Source organism: Thrips palmi, unplaced genomic scaffold (genome assembly GCF_012932325.1).
Source record: "Thrips palmi isolate BJ-2018 unplaced genomic scaffold, TpBJ-2018v1 HiC_scaffold_3, whole genome shotgun sequence".
Lineage (NCBI taxonomy): Eukaryota > Metazoa > Arthropoda > Insecta > Thysanoptera > Thripidae > Thrips > Thrips palmi.
In genome coordinates, this window is record NW_023144630.1 from 8,393,812 (window position 1) to 8,406,872 (window position 13,061).

At 47.9% G+C, this 13,061-nt stretch overlaps 2 protein-coding genes across 20 annotated transcripts in view; one reads left to right on the forward strand and one right to left on the reverse strand.

Annotated features, from left to right (window-relative positions):
* The window catches only part of LOC117647803, a 49,173-nt gene extending 40,671 nt beyond the window's left edge, over positions 1 to 8,502 (forward strand). For 11 of the 19 annotated variants that reach the window (XM_034389762.1, XM_034389757.1, XM_034389759.1 and 8 more), the window contains 3 exons: positions 4,250 to 4,727; positions 6,743 to 6,844; positions 7,160 to 8,502. In XM_034389762.1, the coding sequence (XP_034245653.1) occupies positions 4,250 to 4,727; positions 6,743 to 6,844; positions 7,160 to 7,852 (1,273 nt within the window). In that variant the 3' untranslated portion in view covers positions 7,853 to 8,502. Of the gene's footprint in view, positions 1 to 99; positions 166 to 262; positions 280 to 803; positions 944 to 1,149; positions 1,239 to 1,539; positions 1,802 to 2,151; positions 2,342 to 2,867; positions 2,985 to 3,070; positions 3,161 to 4,249; positions 4,728 to 6,742; positions 6,845 to 7,159 lie in introns of those variants that run through there. The other 8 variants (XM_034389746.1, XM_034389749.1, XM_034389748.1 and 5 more) reach the window with 8 other exon arrangements.
* A 1,572-nt stretch (positions 8,503 to 10,074) lies between these two features.
* On the reverse strand, positions 10,075 to 12,920 carry LOC117647806 (cytochrome P450 4C1-like). Its single transcript, XM_034389766.1, is given in 3 exon segments — positions 10,075 to 10,619; positions 11,628 to 11,757; positions 11,760 to 12,920. Coding segments are annotated over 3 exon segments (1,506 nt in total). The 5' UTR covers positions 12,685 to 12,920; the 3' UTR covers positions 10,075 to 10,168.
* Between the last annotated feature and the right edge of the window lie 141 nt (positions 12,921 to 13,061).

Sequence of the window (13,061 nt, forward strand, 5' to 3'; positions counted from 1 at the left end):
AACGTACCGAGGGAGGGGGGAGGGTTCCCAAGCAGCGTCACGCTGCGTTTCTGGGCAGAACGGGGGGGGGGGGGGGTAAAACGGTAAAAAAAGCGTTAATTTTTTTAAGGACGGCCTCTTGCTCTATTTCCCTTCGTGGAACTCTCTTCGTGTGACATTTTGAGGGTAACGCTGCGTAACACTCTAGTGTGTGAGCGCGTGTGTGTGTTGGTTCGGTCTCACGAAGCCGCTGCAGTACTAGGAGTTTACTCAAAATCTGATAACGTTTCCTACGAGGGGGTAAACACTCCACGAAATCGTGTACAGAGTACTCGGTATTGCGCGGTATTACGCTGTATTACGGGGGCATTACACGTGTATTACGGCACTAAAATGCCAAAATTTGGCATACTTATCCCAAAAATGGTATTACAATAGGGCATTTCGGAGCAGCCCTGGCCCGGAAGAAGAAGAAAAAAAACGGAAGTTAGAAATGGCAGTTTCTATGAGAAATATACGCTCCAGATGAGCATCCGCAGCGTATATTACTCATAAAAACTGCCATTTCAAACCTTCCGTTTTTGTTCTTCTTCTTCCGGGCCAGGGCTGCTCCGAAATACCCTAATACGTGTATTACGCGGGTTACACGGTTTTTGTGTTCAGGGTATTACGCGAGTGTTTACCCCCTCGGTTTCCTATGATCGTTGCAGGGCTCCTCCCACCGCCTGCATCACTCTCAGTCTCGTACTGACTTTTTTTTGTCAATAGACCTACTAACAAATTGATGAGTCAATAGTTATTGACAAATTTGTCAATAAGCTAGAAATCCTCTAATAACAAAAAGTTCCCGCGCTGATTTGTCAATGTGGTCTGGCGTACACCCACCTTGTCCTGTGGGGGGTAAACTAGGAGGAGTCAAAACTGAAGGCTGAGCCGGGCTGAGCCCAAGTTTAATCACAAAATGGTACTACGTTCACGTGTATTACGCGTAATACACGGTTTTTGTATTAACCCCCTCGATTGCAAGTTAACATTCCATTATTATTATTATTATTATTATTTTTAGCTTATCGCCCCAGTCCCACGCTCCCGCTGCCACCTCAGCCGCCTCGCCCCGCCCGGCCCGTGCCTCGACACCAGCCGTGCGTTGCGCCTTGCGTCCGAGCTAACAGTGTTCTATTTGTTATGAGCGCCAAGGGGTTGGAGTATTGGCCCCCCGGACCGAACCAGTTGTTAAGTGGCACTACGGCCGCCCGCTGGTACGGGCAACTCCTGACAAGCTCTCCTGCAAGGAAATTGATTAGTGGGGCCAGGGGTTGCTTGACCACCATCGCCACGTGCCACCGCAGCGCGCTCTGGTTCCCCCCGCTTCACCGCGGGAGGACAAGGGTCTTTCGTGGGGCAGCAGAAGGGGGGTGGGGGTGGCATTGCATGTGTAGGTGCGCGTGCGTGCAGTATAAGCTTGCAGCCTAGTGGTGACATTTTGCATGGCGATGAAGTGTGAGCAATGAGAGCGTTCGAAGCATCGTGCTACAGGGAAGCAGGCATCAGTCGCAGGCAGTGTCGCTCGCACCCCTCCTCCAAACAGGGCTCCCCCCGCTTGTACCGTACTTATTGCCGTTACCGACACCATGGAGAATTTCTCCATGCCGATATGTTACCCGCGGCCTGGGGTTTGAACTTGCCACCCTGCCTTGGTATCATTCGGCGTTGAGGAGGGGTCGTCGATGACGCGCGTAATCCGGTGGCGGGCATGCGCGGCAGCGGCGGCTGGAAGGAGCAAAAGAACAGGAAGCAAGCAACCAAGCATGACACAAGCAGGGTATGCTGAATTGGCCACCCTCCGACAAAGCACGGCACGGTAGCCCGTGCGTACGCGTGTGCGATGGAGATGGCATGTGCAGGCAGTGCACACCCCACTTCCATCCCACACCTGTACCGCGTTCGGCGTTCTTAGCTAGGAGGCAGGCATCTAATTAATCAAAAGCAAGGCCAAAGCACAAGCACCACAAGCACATGCCGCCTCCAACCCCAGGGGAAGAGCACGAGGAGCTGCCGCCACGATAGAAGAGACCTCCGACTGTCTCTCCTACCGCCTTCCCCCTCGATTGCAAGTTAACATTCCATAAAAACAAAATAATTTTTCCTGAACTTTGATATTTTTGCTTCTAGCTCGCTTCACTCGCAGGTTTTGCTGATTCCCGTCAATTAATTTCACCGCTTGGCTCGCCAATAAAGCGTTTTATTATGCTCCCAAAATGGCAAAAGTTATGTTAAAATCAAGAATTGTGTGAATTTTCGTTCGCTGGATTTTCCAAATTACGAAAGAAGTCTAAACCGTATTGGGTGTTGCGCCTTGACGGTAGGCAACCTACCAAAGTTATTTTCAAATTTTCGGAAGCGGCCAAAATTCGGGACGCGTTTAGAGCTCCATAGTCGCTAAATGCGACTGGAACCGATCGTGAGATCCTACCATTGGATTCCTCTCCGAACGAAGTGCACTGGTGAGGTCACCACACATTCTGTTCGGTTCTACACTGAGATTCCAAACGCTATGAGTATAGCATGTATGGTGCAATGCATTGAGATATTGCATCATACGTGCAATGCCATGGCCATATTGCACCTTACGTGCAATGCGCCCCGAAAATGCCCTATGCTAATGCATGGGAAGGCATTGCACTTCACGTGCAATGAAAACGTCTTCAAATGCATTGCACCAATGGACGCCATAAGTATTCTCATTGCGTTTGGATTTTCAGTGGAGTCCCATGTAGCGACTCTAGAGCTCAAACCGCGTCTAGAATTTTGACCGCCTGCTCGTAGCTTATCACTGTGCGTTGAAGCGCCGGAGTGTAGAATCCTAATCAAGACTATACCTCTTGCAGCAGAATGCCCCCCAAGAAGAGAGCGCAGACGAGCCCTGCCAGTGACGCCAGCAAGAGGTCCAGGCAGGGAAGCAGTAGCAGTCCTTCTCAGCGGCAAGAAGGATCCTCAACGGATAGGTACGGTTGCAAACGCTTTGGTGCCTCTTATGGGTTCCGTACCTTCGCAGTTTCTCTCCTAAGGCGGTGTTTGTTACAATTTGCAGCTTGGCGATGGAGTGTGAGGTCGTGACCGTCAAGGAGGAGCCTTCGTGTCCCGAAACCAACAATATGAGCAGCAGCACTTCAAGTCGCAAGTGAGTAGCAAAGCTGCCGCTGAGAAAATGCCGTAAACTTTGAAGAAGCTTCACACTAAATGTTTAGGTACAATTTTGTACGTGGTGATGCATAATTTTAAAGTTGTGTACCGTCGTGCATAAAATTGTGCGTGAATTCGCATAAATTAATGCATTTTTACGCATGATATTATGCAAATTTCACGTAAGCACAAAATCGTGCAAGCTGCACGCACAAAATTCTACCTAAACATTTAGTGTGTTCAGATGAATGTCATTGCCATTCACAGAATTTCTTTGCTAACTTCAAAGAAAACAGGGTCATTGTCATCGAAACAATATCTTTGCAAGTTTACGTAGAATAGACTTTCCTAGTCGCCGTTGACTCAAAGGACAAGTAGGATCACAAAACCAGGAATAGAGTGGATCGGGGGAAGGTAGCGACCCTTGTTTACAGGAGAAATGCCCACAAATATGTTGCTGTCCTCATTCAAAAGGTATTTGGCACATGCTTAATAGATTTGGAGAGCGTGCTCTCCTAAATAAACTCACTCAAACGTGAGTGAAATAGCCTGCTCTATTTCCGGTTTTTGTGATTCTTTGTGTTCCTCACTCGCCGACGACTATCGTCCATAAGCGTTGTAAGTCTATGGGTAAAGTGGTGATAATATGTTACAGAAAGTCTTAAATTCTTAGGTAGCGAACATAACATTTGTATAAAGCCATTGAGTCTTGAAACAGATAGATACATTTGTAACAGAAAATTTCTTTGAAAGGTTCAAGTAAACTTATTTCTATATGCAAAGAAATTTATACAAGGAAGGTGTACGCCAGATCGTGTCTTGTCGTGACAGGCTTCGCGATGCTGCGCCGGTTTCGACAATCCACGCCTGGCGTATACACCTACCTTGGCCTGCGGCGCTAACCTGCCTTCGGCAGGCTGCTTTGCTAGACAGACCGAAGAAATGGACGTGATCCCCTCAAAAAATAGCATTTGGTCATCAAGATCCACACTAATGGGACTTAACTTTGGGTCGAGGGTCCGAATGGGTTCTAGTTTCGTCATCGGCAACCTCAAAAACATAGGATACGACATTGTGCGTTGCGCAGGTTGTGGTGCCGAGACTGCGACGAGGATGCCGCGGAGGACTGCGAGGACTCGGGCCACTCCGTGTGCTCCCTCCGCCAGCTGCGCACAGAGCAGGCCGCCCCCAAACTGCTACAGTTGGACAATGCGGCGACGTCGGCGCGCGAGGTGGTGAAGGCCCTGCTGGACGCCAAGGGCGTGCTGGAGGCCCAGCTGGAGCAGTGGAGTGGCAGGCTGCAGCACGTCGAGGAGGCCAGGAAGGAGCTGTGGGCGGCGGCGGACGAGGGCCGGGACCTGGAGGAGCCTACACTGGAGGGGGGCCTGGAACAGCTGCTGCAGGACGCCACCACCCTCCTCCAGGCCAAGTGCCAGCTGCAGCTGCAGGTGGACTCGCCCTGCTCCACCTGGAAGGGCCAACTGCAGGTGGCGGCTCCGGGCTCCAGACGCAGTTTGCTTTGCCCACTGGTGCTGCAGATGCACCAGGACTGGAGCCTCACCAAGGTACGTTCTGGAACCCTTTCCACAGTTTGACGTGAAGAATTCGGCAGCTTCGAGTGCCACAAAATTCATATGGGTGTTTCACGTGATAGAAGCCCACCTTTTAAGGGGGGACTCTGGTGAAAAAATCGCCAAAATTCCAATAAATTGTATTTTCAAAGTTCATAGATAAAAATGTGCATAGAAGGTTTCAGATTCAACAGGTTGAACACCTTTAAGCTAAGTGGGTAGTTTCTTTACCTTTTTGGAAGGAAATAACATTGAGATCAGTTGTTGTTGGCTTCTACGCTCAACTTCACAGCTTTGCTCAGTCGACAAAAAAATTTGTCGTAGAAAGACCTCCTGCGTTCCTGGTTGACACCTACATGAGTCGTGAGTCGTCTTGCATGGACTCTAATCATTGATGACTTGTCGTCAAATTTTAGTGACGGAATCTTGATATCAGCCCTACTTTTTTAAAAACACACCTAAAAGTTTGAAAAAAGGGAAAAAAATCACTTTTTTTAATGTTAAAATTTGAAAACTCATATCTCAGGACAGAAGTTGAATTTGAAAATTCCGTCACTAAAATCTCTTCTATACATCTTTAGGATAACCCAAAAAAATTTTCAAGACTTTCCGTCCCAATGAAAGACGCAGGAAGATTTTTCCCCAACGCTCCAAAAAACACTAAAAAGCCACTTTTTTCAGAGACCGTTCAACATTTTGGATTGAATTTTGTTTTGGGAACTCACCATAATGAACCTAATAATAAAGCAAAGTTTCAACTTCCTGGGATTTTTTTGAAGCCTACTTGAAAGTTTCACCAGGGTCCCCCCTTAAGAGGGCAAGCAGCTGAAAATGGCCAAAAACTGACCCAGGCGATTGCTTCAATACCTGTCGCTCCACGTCGTGACGGATGTGCGGATAGTTCGGTTTCGAAACGAATCAGGGGCGATTCTATTCGAGGACGGATCTGTTTGCTTCGACCCCGAATATTCGAAATTTTCGAATCGACAGTGGTTCTCGGGAACGGTTGAAAGTCATGCGCATAGCGTTGTACCACAGCAAGATCAGATATTTGATTTCTTTTCTTTTTGTGTTCTTGCTCTATGTCCTTCATTTATTGCTGTAAATGTTTTTCGTAACACACACTAATTTTCTTAGTTTCAATTCAGATTCGATTCTATTCTGAACCTTTAAAAGTTCGATTCGGTTCGACAACTTTTTCTAGATTCGAGTCGTGTTCGAAACTTTTGTTTAGATTCGATTCGATATGTAAATCCTTGATTCGCACATTAAGCATATTAAGTCTAGAATGGGATCGGACGTCGGGGAGCGAAGCAGCTGCCAAGCAAATTCTCGTCCAAAATCGAACTGATGGGAGTACCTCAGTCCGCAAAAATGAAAATATCGCAACCCCGTTTGCGCCAAAATGTAAGTAATTGAAGTGGCAATCGCATGAACTACAACCATGAGCAAAGATCAACTTAAAGATAAAAATTTCATCCGAAAAGCATTCTTTGGGATTTTGCAAAAACTATTAAAACAAGTTTTTTTCGTAACATTTTGTCCTTTCAGAAGCCTAATGTTCATGGTTGTGGTTCATGGGAAAGCTACTTCAATTACCCACACTTTGGCGCAAACGGGGTTGGAATATCTTCATTTTTTGCGGACCGAGAGACTTCGACCAGTTGGAATTGTGACAAAACTTAGATTAGCAGCTGCTCCGCACCCTAACGTCGGATCGACGCCCTTCTAGCTTAAAATGCTTCTTTGCTCGAGGACTTCCGGAAGTTCGATCGGCGCGGAGCGACAGATGTAGAAGCAATCGTGCTAGTCAGATTTTGGCCATTTTCAGTTGCTTGCCCCCTTACATAGCAGTTTTATTTAGCCTGAAATTTTGGTGGGCGGTTGAAGCTTATAAATATTGCAAAACTAGAAGAATGACTTTGTAACTTTTTGTCAGTACTTGAGTCAGAAATCTCAGGACATGATTTCATTGTCTTGCCCTCAAAATGTGTCCGTAATGCTTCCAGATCTTCCGTCCGGAAGAGTGTATGCATGTGGGGAAACTCAGCACTCAAAAAGAGCACACCCAAGAGCTGAACGAATCCCTGCAGAACCCAGGCCTGGACAAGGTAAGAGTGTTTTCGTTTCTTGTGGCAAGGTTGACCCTTGCAGATACGCACGGCTAATCTAAGTCTTCTCAAACAACGGAAGGCCTGCGCTATACGCAACGTACAATTTCGTTCGAGAGCAAACATTTTTTTACGAACTTTTTGTGCGACATTCTATTAGAAATCTGCGCTTTCTTCTAGCGTCGTGGAAAACCACGTACAATTTTGTACTAGATGTTCATCGGCACTAAAAATCTGCAATGTCTCGTACAAAATATGGCCAAAAATATTAAGCGTGTGACAGTTTGTAACGCGAAGTGCGCTTACGTGTTTCAGGTGAGGAAGCTGAGCGGACTGGACTGCATGGAGCGGCCCAACTGGAGTACAGCGCTGCTCAAGCGCGTTGCGCCACGCGTCGAGTGGCTGATTACTGGGAACGCCGTTCGGGAACACCTCGAGGTGATCAGGGACATGCCAGCGCTGCGCTGCTTGTACGTCCATCTGAGGAACTCCGTCGAGAATGCCCCAGACCTGCCGCTTCAACTGCAGGAACTGGAGGTGCGGAACGTTTCAGTGGAACACCTCCAGTCGGTGCAGCGGATGCCCAGGCTGCGGAAACTCGTCTTGAACTGGTACGAGCACGGTGCGCTCGACGTGGCGTTCCCCCCTCTGCCCGCGGGTCACTGCGGCCTGCAGTGGCTCAGTGTGTACCTCCGGCCGGCCTCCACCGTCCTGTCCCTGGCCAAGGCCCACGCCGCCACACTGCAGGAGCTGCGGATTCTGTGCGCGTCCGAGGGAGACGGTCTGTTGCACTTCAAGGACCTGGCCGAGGGGCTGCGCCAGTGCGGGCTGGTGGCGCTGCGGCGCGTTGTGCTGATGCGTGGACCCGCTCCACGCTACCGTGACCAAAAGCTTCCCCACGCGGCAGAGTCGTGCCAACGGCAGAAGCAGTCCAGTCTGGGACAAACTAGTGCCGACGGACTCGGAGAAGCCGGTCAGAATTGTGAAGGTGATGTGCGAGGATTGTGATGAAGAGTGCCCTGCATATCCACCCCTGGGAGACTTCACCTGGAAAGACGATTTTTTTCTATCCGTTCTTTAACCTCACAATTAATTGTTTCATTTTTGTCATGCTTCTTTAGTCCCTATTAGTTTCTACTGCCAGTTCTGTTGGCTCTAGTGCTTTGTTCTTCTTCCAGTCGTGCACAGAACGTGTCAAGATGCATTCTGTGCTTGTATGGTATGCAGCGATGGTTCTTGGATGTAATTTTTAAATAAGACGACCCTTTCCAAAGGATGAAACTATGGTAATGTCTTCACAAATTAAAGTGAGTAATTTTATGTAGTCCTACACAGATTTCGTAGTGGCAGTCACAGTTGGACATAATTATTAATTTGATGACATAGATTTGTTGCAGCAATCATAATTAGATACAATCACTATAATTTGATGTCACGGACAACCAAATTACTGATTTGTTTTTTTTTTTTTTTTTTTTTTTTATTCGTGGCATTGTTAAAACACAGACTTGTTTGACATGTTAAGTTAGCTCTTTAATTCCCACTGTCTGATGTCCAGCTCGCAGTGTTTGGCCAATACCAAATGTCAGCACACATATGTGCTTTCATTCACAATCGGAGTTCTAGTTTGTTATCTTGCTATCCATTAAAACCTTTTCCCACTATTAAACGGAGTGAATTTTTTTTAACTTCTCTGAAGTTGTCAAAGGGGTCTTTATGTTCTCCTTTTCGGATTCGATTCTGTGACTAGAGCCTGCTATTATGTCAGAAGGTTCATCATAGTTCACAACATGGACTGGGTTTTCCAATTACACACACTCATCAAATTTGAATCATCACATCAGATTATACTTACTGCACTGAAATTCAAATAGTGATACATCGCAATCTCTGAGGGCTGAGACAGAACTGTCTCACTGTAAAAGGGTGATGAGTACTAGAATGTATCACCGAAAACAACGTCGTACACAAATGTATTGATTGTATCAATTCTTTGGTGGTCACCGAAGAAAAGGTCGTACACAAATCAGCACCGAGAAAGGATAATACTTCCCCAGGAAAACAAGAGCCAATATCGCTGATGTGTATGTAACTTGCTTTCAGTCATATCTTCGTGAACGACCTTTTAATCGGTGATACACTCGTGTACGACCGGTTTTTCGGTGATATTTTAGCACCGCCGAAAATTGCTGAGATGGCTCACCCTTCGAATTTCAGCGTGTCTGCTTTACTTGAGTTTCTCCTTGTCCCTGACTATCACAACGTCAATGAAAGTTAAAAAGTTGTACACTCTCATCACGTACGCTTGAATGAATGTGACAAACGAACTTGGTGCACACAGTAAATTGAAATGGCAGAATCTGTAGTGGTCTGAGAGCCCCAAATCGCAGAAACTGACAGGCAAATAGATCCGGGGCGGGTTTGCATCAAAACCGCCAACGGCAAACCCATTCTGGTCTTCCAATGAGAAAAATCACTTCCCCTTGGATCCTAGACCCGTCTGTCCCTTTCTGAACGGATCTTAATGCACTATAAGAAGTATTGCAGCGGAGAGAAGGGCTTTCGACGGACAAGAATTTCATTGTAAAAAACATCCAGAGTGAGTGGATCAGCATTTTAATTTCCACGCCGCTCTTGGCGAGCAGTGCCGGTGGAGACGGACATTGTAAATCCGAAGGTGATATTTTTAGTACGTTTTTGTCGATACAACCGAGTATCGCCAAAAAATTGCCTTACAGAAAAGTTGTGCCTTCAAAACGGCGATACACAAATGTGTAGCCAAATTTTGGCGATACTTTGGAGTATTGCCACGATTGGCAATAAACTTTGAAGAAATCAAGGGGAGAAGCTCTTAGTTTATTGCCAGGTTTTGGCGATACCGGAAAGTATCGCCGAAATCTTGGCGATGCAAACACGCGAGCTTGGAAGTGCTGGAGGTTCCGCACGGTAACGGTTCCTGTTTCTCCCAAGAAACCTATGGTAAGGAAATGGGCAATTTCCAGGGAGTTCCTGGGAAAACCAGGGACCGTTTTTACCGTGGCAGTCTCCACACTTCGAGTGTGGAGTTCTCCTCGTAAGCTCCATATGCCTTAGGGTCAGTTGGGGTAATTATGGGACACGGGGTATAAATGGGACAGCTGATTCTTAGTCAAGGTTTGATATTTTTGAACGCATGACGTACCGAATGTAACGTTTTTGTTGAAAAAATAACATTTGCTCTGGCACAAGTTCTAAAATCTCGATTCTTGACTAAGAATCAGCTGTCCCACTTTTACCCCGTGTCCCATAATTACCCCAACTGACCCTATGCCGAACTCAGTACTCCTAAACCCTGGCCTGGAACTTGAGTCGCACTCCGCCGACAAGTCGGGCCGTCACGTGGAAGGTCATGTTGTCGGCGAGGCTCTGCAGGTCCTTGTGGTCGTCCACGGGCAGCACCTTGAAGGCCCTCAGCGTGGTGGCGAGGAAGGTGGCCATGCTCATCATGGCGTATTTGCCGCCGATGCAGTTCCTCGGGCCCGTGCTGAAGGGGATGTAGGCGTAGGGGTGGCGGTCCTTGCAGTTCTCGGGAAGGAAGCGGTCCGGATCGAACACCTCGGGCTTGTCCCAGTACTTGGGGTCGCGGTGCGCTGTGTAGATGACGACTCCGACGGTGCAGCCTGCCGGGATGATGTTCCCGCACAGCTCGGTCTCCGCGTAGCACTGCCGGGCGACGACCGGCAGAGGCGGAAACATTCGCAAGACCTCCTTGATCACGCGATCCAGGTACTTGAGCCTGAAAAGGGTAAAGTAGTTCGGAAATATTCACGGTAAAAACGGCACCTTGTTTTCCCAGGAAGCCTATGGTAAATGCATAGGCGATTTCCAGGGAGTTCCTGGGAAAACCAGGAACCGTTTTTACCGTGTTCTTATTCGGGACAAAAGTGACAGTCGGGTTGAAAGGTGAAACGTGACATATTCGAAGGGTCCAACTGAAAAGGTCTTTTCTCAGCGCATCCTTGAGACAGATTGTATGCGTTCCCAGATAGCTTAGGAATTCTATCAGAAATGGACGGGAATGAGGTATTCCATGGCAGAGAGCATAAAACAGGGGGGTTGGTGGTGTCCTCATACTTCTTTCGTTCTCTTTCCATGCTTCATTTTTACAAAGTACAGACTGAGAAAACCTTACTATTTTATGCCTTACAAAGAAAAGCAGTTTGTTATGACGAAGTATTTTGAGCATACATAAGCTTCCACAGAAAACTCCTTGGCACTTTCTGTTTAATGTAGATTACATTATGATCCATTTTCTTTCATAGCTCTAGATCAAACGTATTCTGGTGCATTTAAGATACGACTCTTTATCCGGAAACGACAAAATACGACGTTTTACTCGGAAACGCCTTGAGGTAATTTTTTATAGTACAAAGGAAATAGCGCAAGCAAAATACGAAGGAAATTTTTCTCTATAACACAGAGGTTTACCTTCGTTTCGTGCAATAAAAATACTAAAAATATTTGTATTATGAAGAGATGTTGCTTCGTATTATGCTTGCGCTGAATTCACTGTAACACAACTCAAATTTCATTGTAAGACATTTAGAGTGTACGTACACTTTGATAGACATACATTATTTTAAAAAAAAAAACCTTCGCATGAAACGTTTGAATATACTAATTAATTTCGAATATTGGTCGGGGCCCATTCAATATTTTGATTTTATTGATCTTTCCTATTGATCAAAAATTAAACACCCACTTCGAGTCAAACTTTGTAATTTTGGGTCTACGGTCTACTTACTTAGACAGATCCTCGCAAGTGACGTCCCTGACGCCGAGAACGGAGACTGCTTCGGAGTAGGCGAGGTGCTGGACCTCTCCGGCATCAAGGACAACACCTTGAGCGCCATGCTCAGCACGAACATCGATGTCTCCACGTTGGCGGCCATGAAGGTTTTAAACTCGTCCACGATGTCCTGCTCCGTCATATGCTTGCCGTCCCCGACGTCGGTCTTTTCCAGCATGATGTCCACGAGGGTCTGCCGTGCCCGCTCGGAGTCGTGGTTGCTCTCTTGGTTCCCAAGTTGCTTCCGCCTCTCCGCGATGAGCCTCTTGACCACCAAATCAAAGCTGCCCTTCATCCTGCTCGCCTTCCTCCCCAGCGAAGTCAGCGCGAATATCTGGTCCGACCACAGCAGGGGGTTGAAGGCGCGGGCGTTGACAGAGTACGTGAACACTTTGATGAACTCGACGGCTTCCATGAGGTCGTCGTCGAACTGCGAGCCCTCGGCAGCCATGGACGTTCGGAGGAAATCCCGCATGAGTGCTTTCCTCAGGTTGTCTAACACGTCCACCTCTTTGTCAGTGTCCACGCGGTCCACAAAGCCGTTGGCCTCTTCGCAGAAGATGGTCACAAAGCGGTCCAGGACCTTCTGGTTGAAGCCAGGAGCCAGCCACTTGCGGTGCGCCTTCCACTCGGCGCCGCTCAGCTGGACGAGTCCCTTCTTCGCAGCGCCTTCGAGGAGGCTGTAGAGGAAGAAGGCCTTGTTTCCGAACTCCGGGCGACGCATGAGCTCTTTGATGTCCGCGGGGTCTTGGATCACGATAATCATGTGACTAAAAATTGACACGCGGCTCAACTTTCTGCAATCTTTGACTAAACCAAGGATAGTCTGAAAGATCGTGTCCGGGGTCGCCCTCATGACGTCCAGCGCGTTGCCGAGGAGCGGGAGCGAGGGCGGACCGGGGATGGCCATCTCCAGCTTCCTGAAGCGCAGGTAGCCGAGCAGGAAGCGTGACAGCAGCATGGCGATGCCGGCCACCGCGGCCAGCACCAACACCTCGGTCATCACGGCCATGGCAGAGAGGACCGCGCAGCAGCGCGGATGGAGCTTGACTGCAACCAGCCTCCGCGGCTCTCTTCATCAGTAAGCAGCAATGCAGCACAATTAATCTGTTGCAAGCTGCGAGTTTCTAAAAGAAGAAACAATGACGTTTGTTTTCGTCCCGTTGGACAACGTACAAGGATGGTTCCTTTTTTCTACAGCGTTTACCTCGTCGGTGCGTCGCGCTTCCATGACGACTGTACCAGGTGTTTCAGAAACCCCGTAGGAAATTGAAGTTATGCAACGGGTGACTCAGCCGACGACTTGGCGACACTGGGCCCAATCTTTTCTCGATTTCCAACCAGACCGGACCAGTTGCGAAAGAAAGGAGCGCCCGCAATGCACAGGAT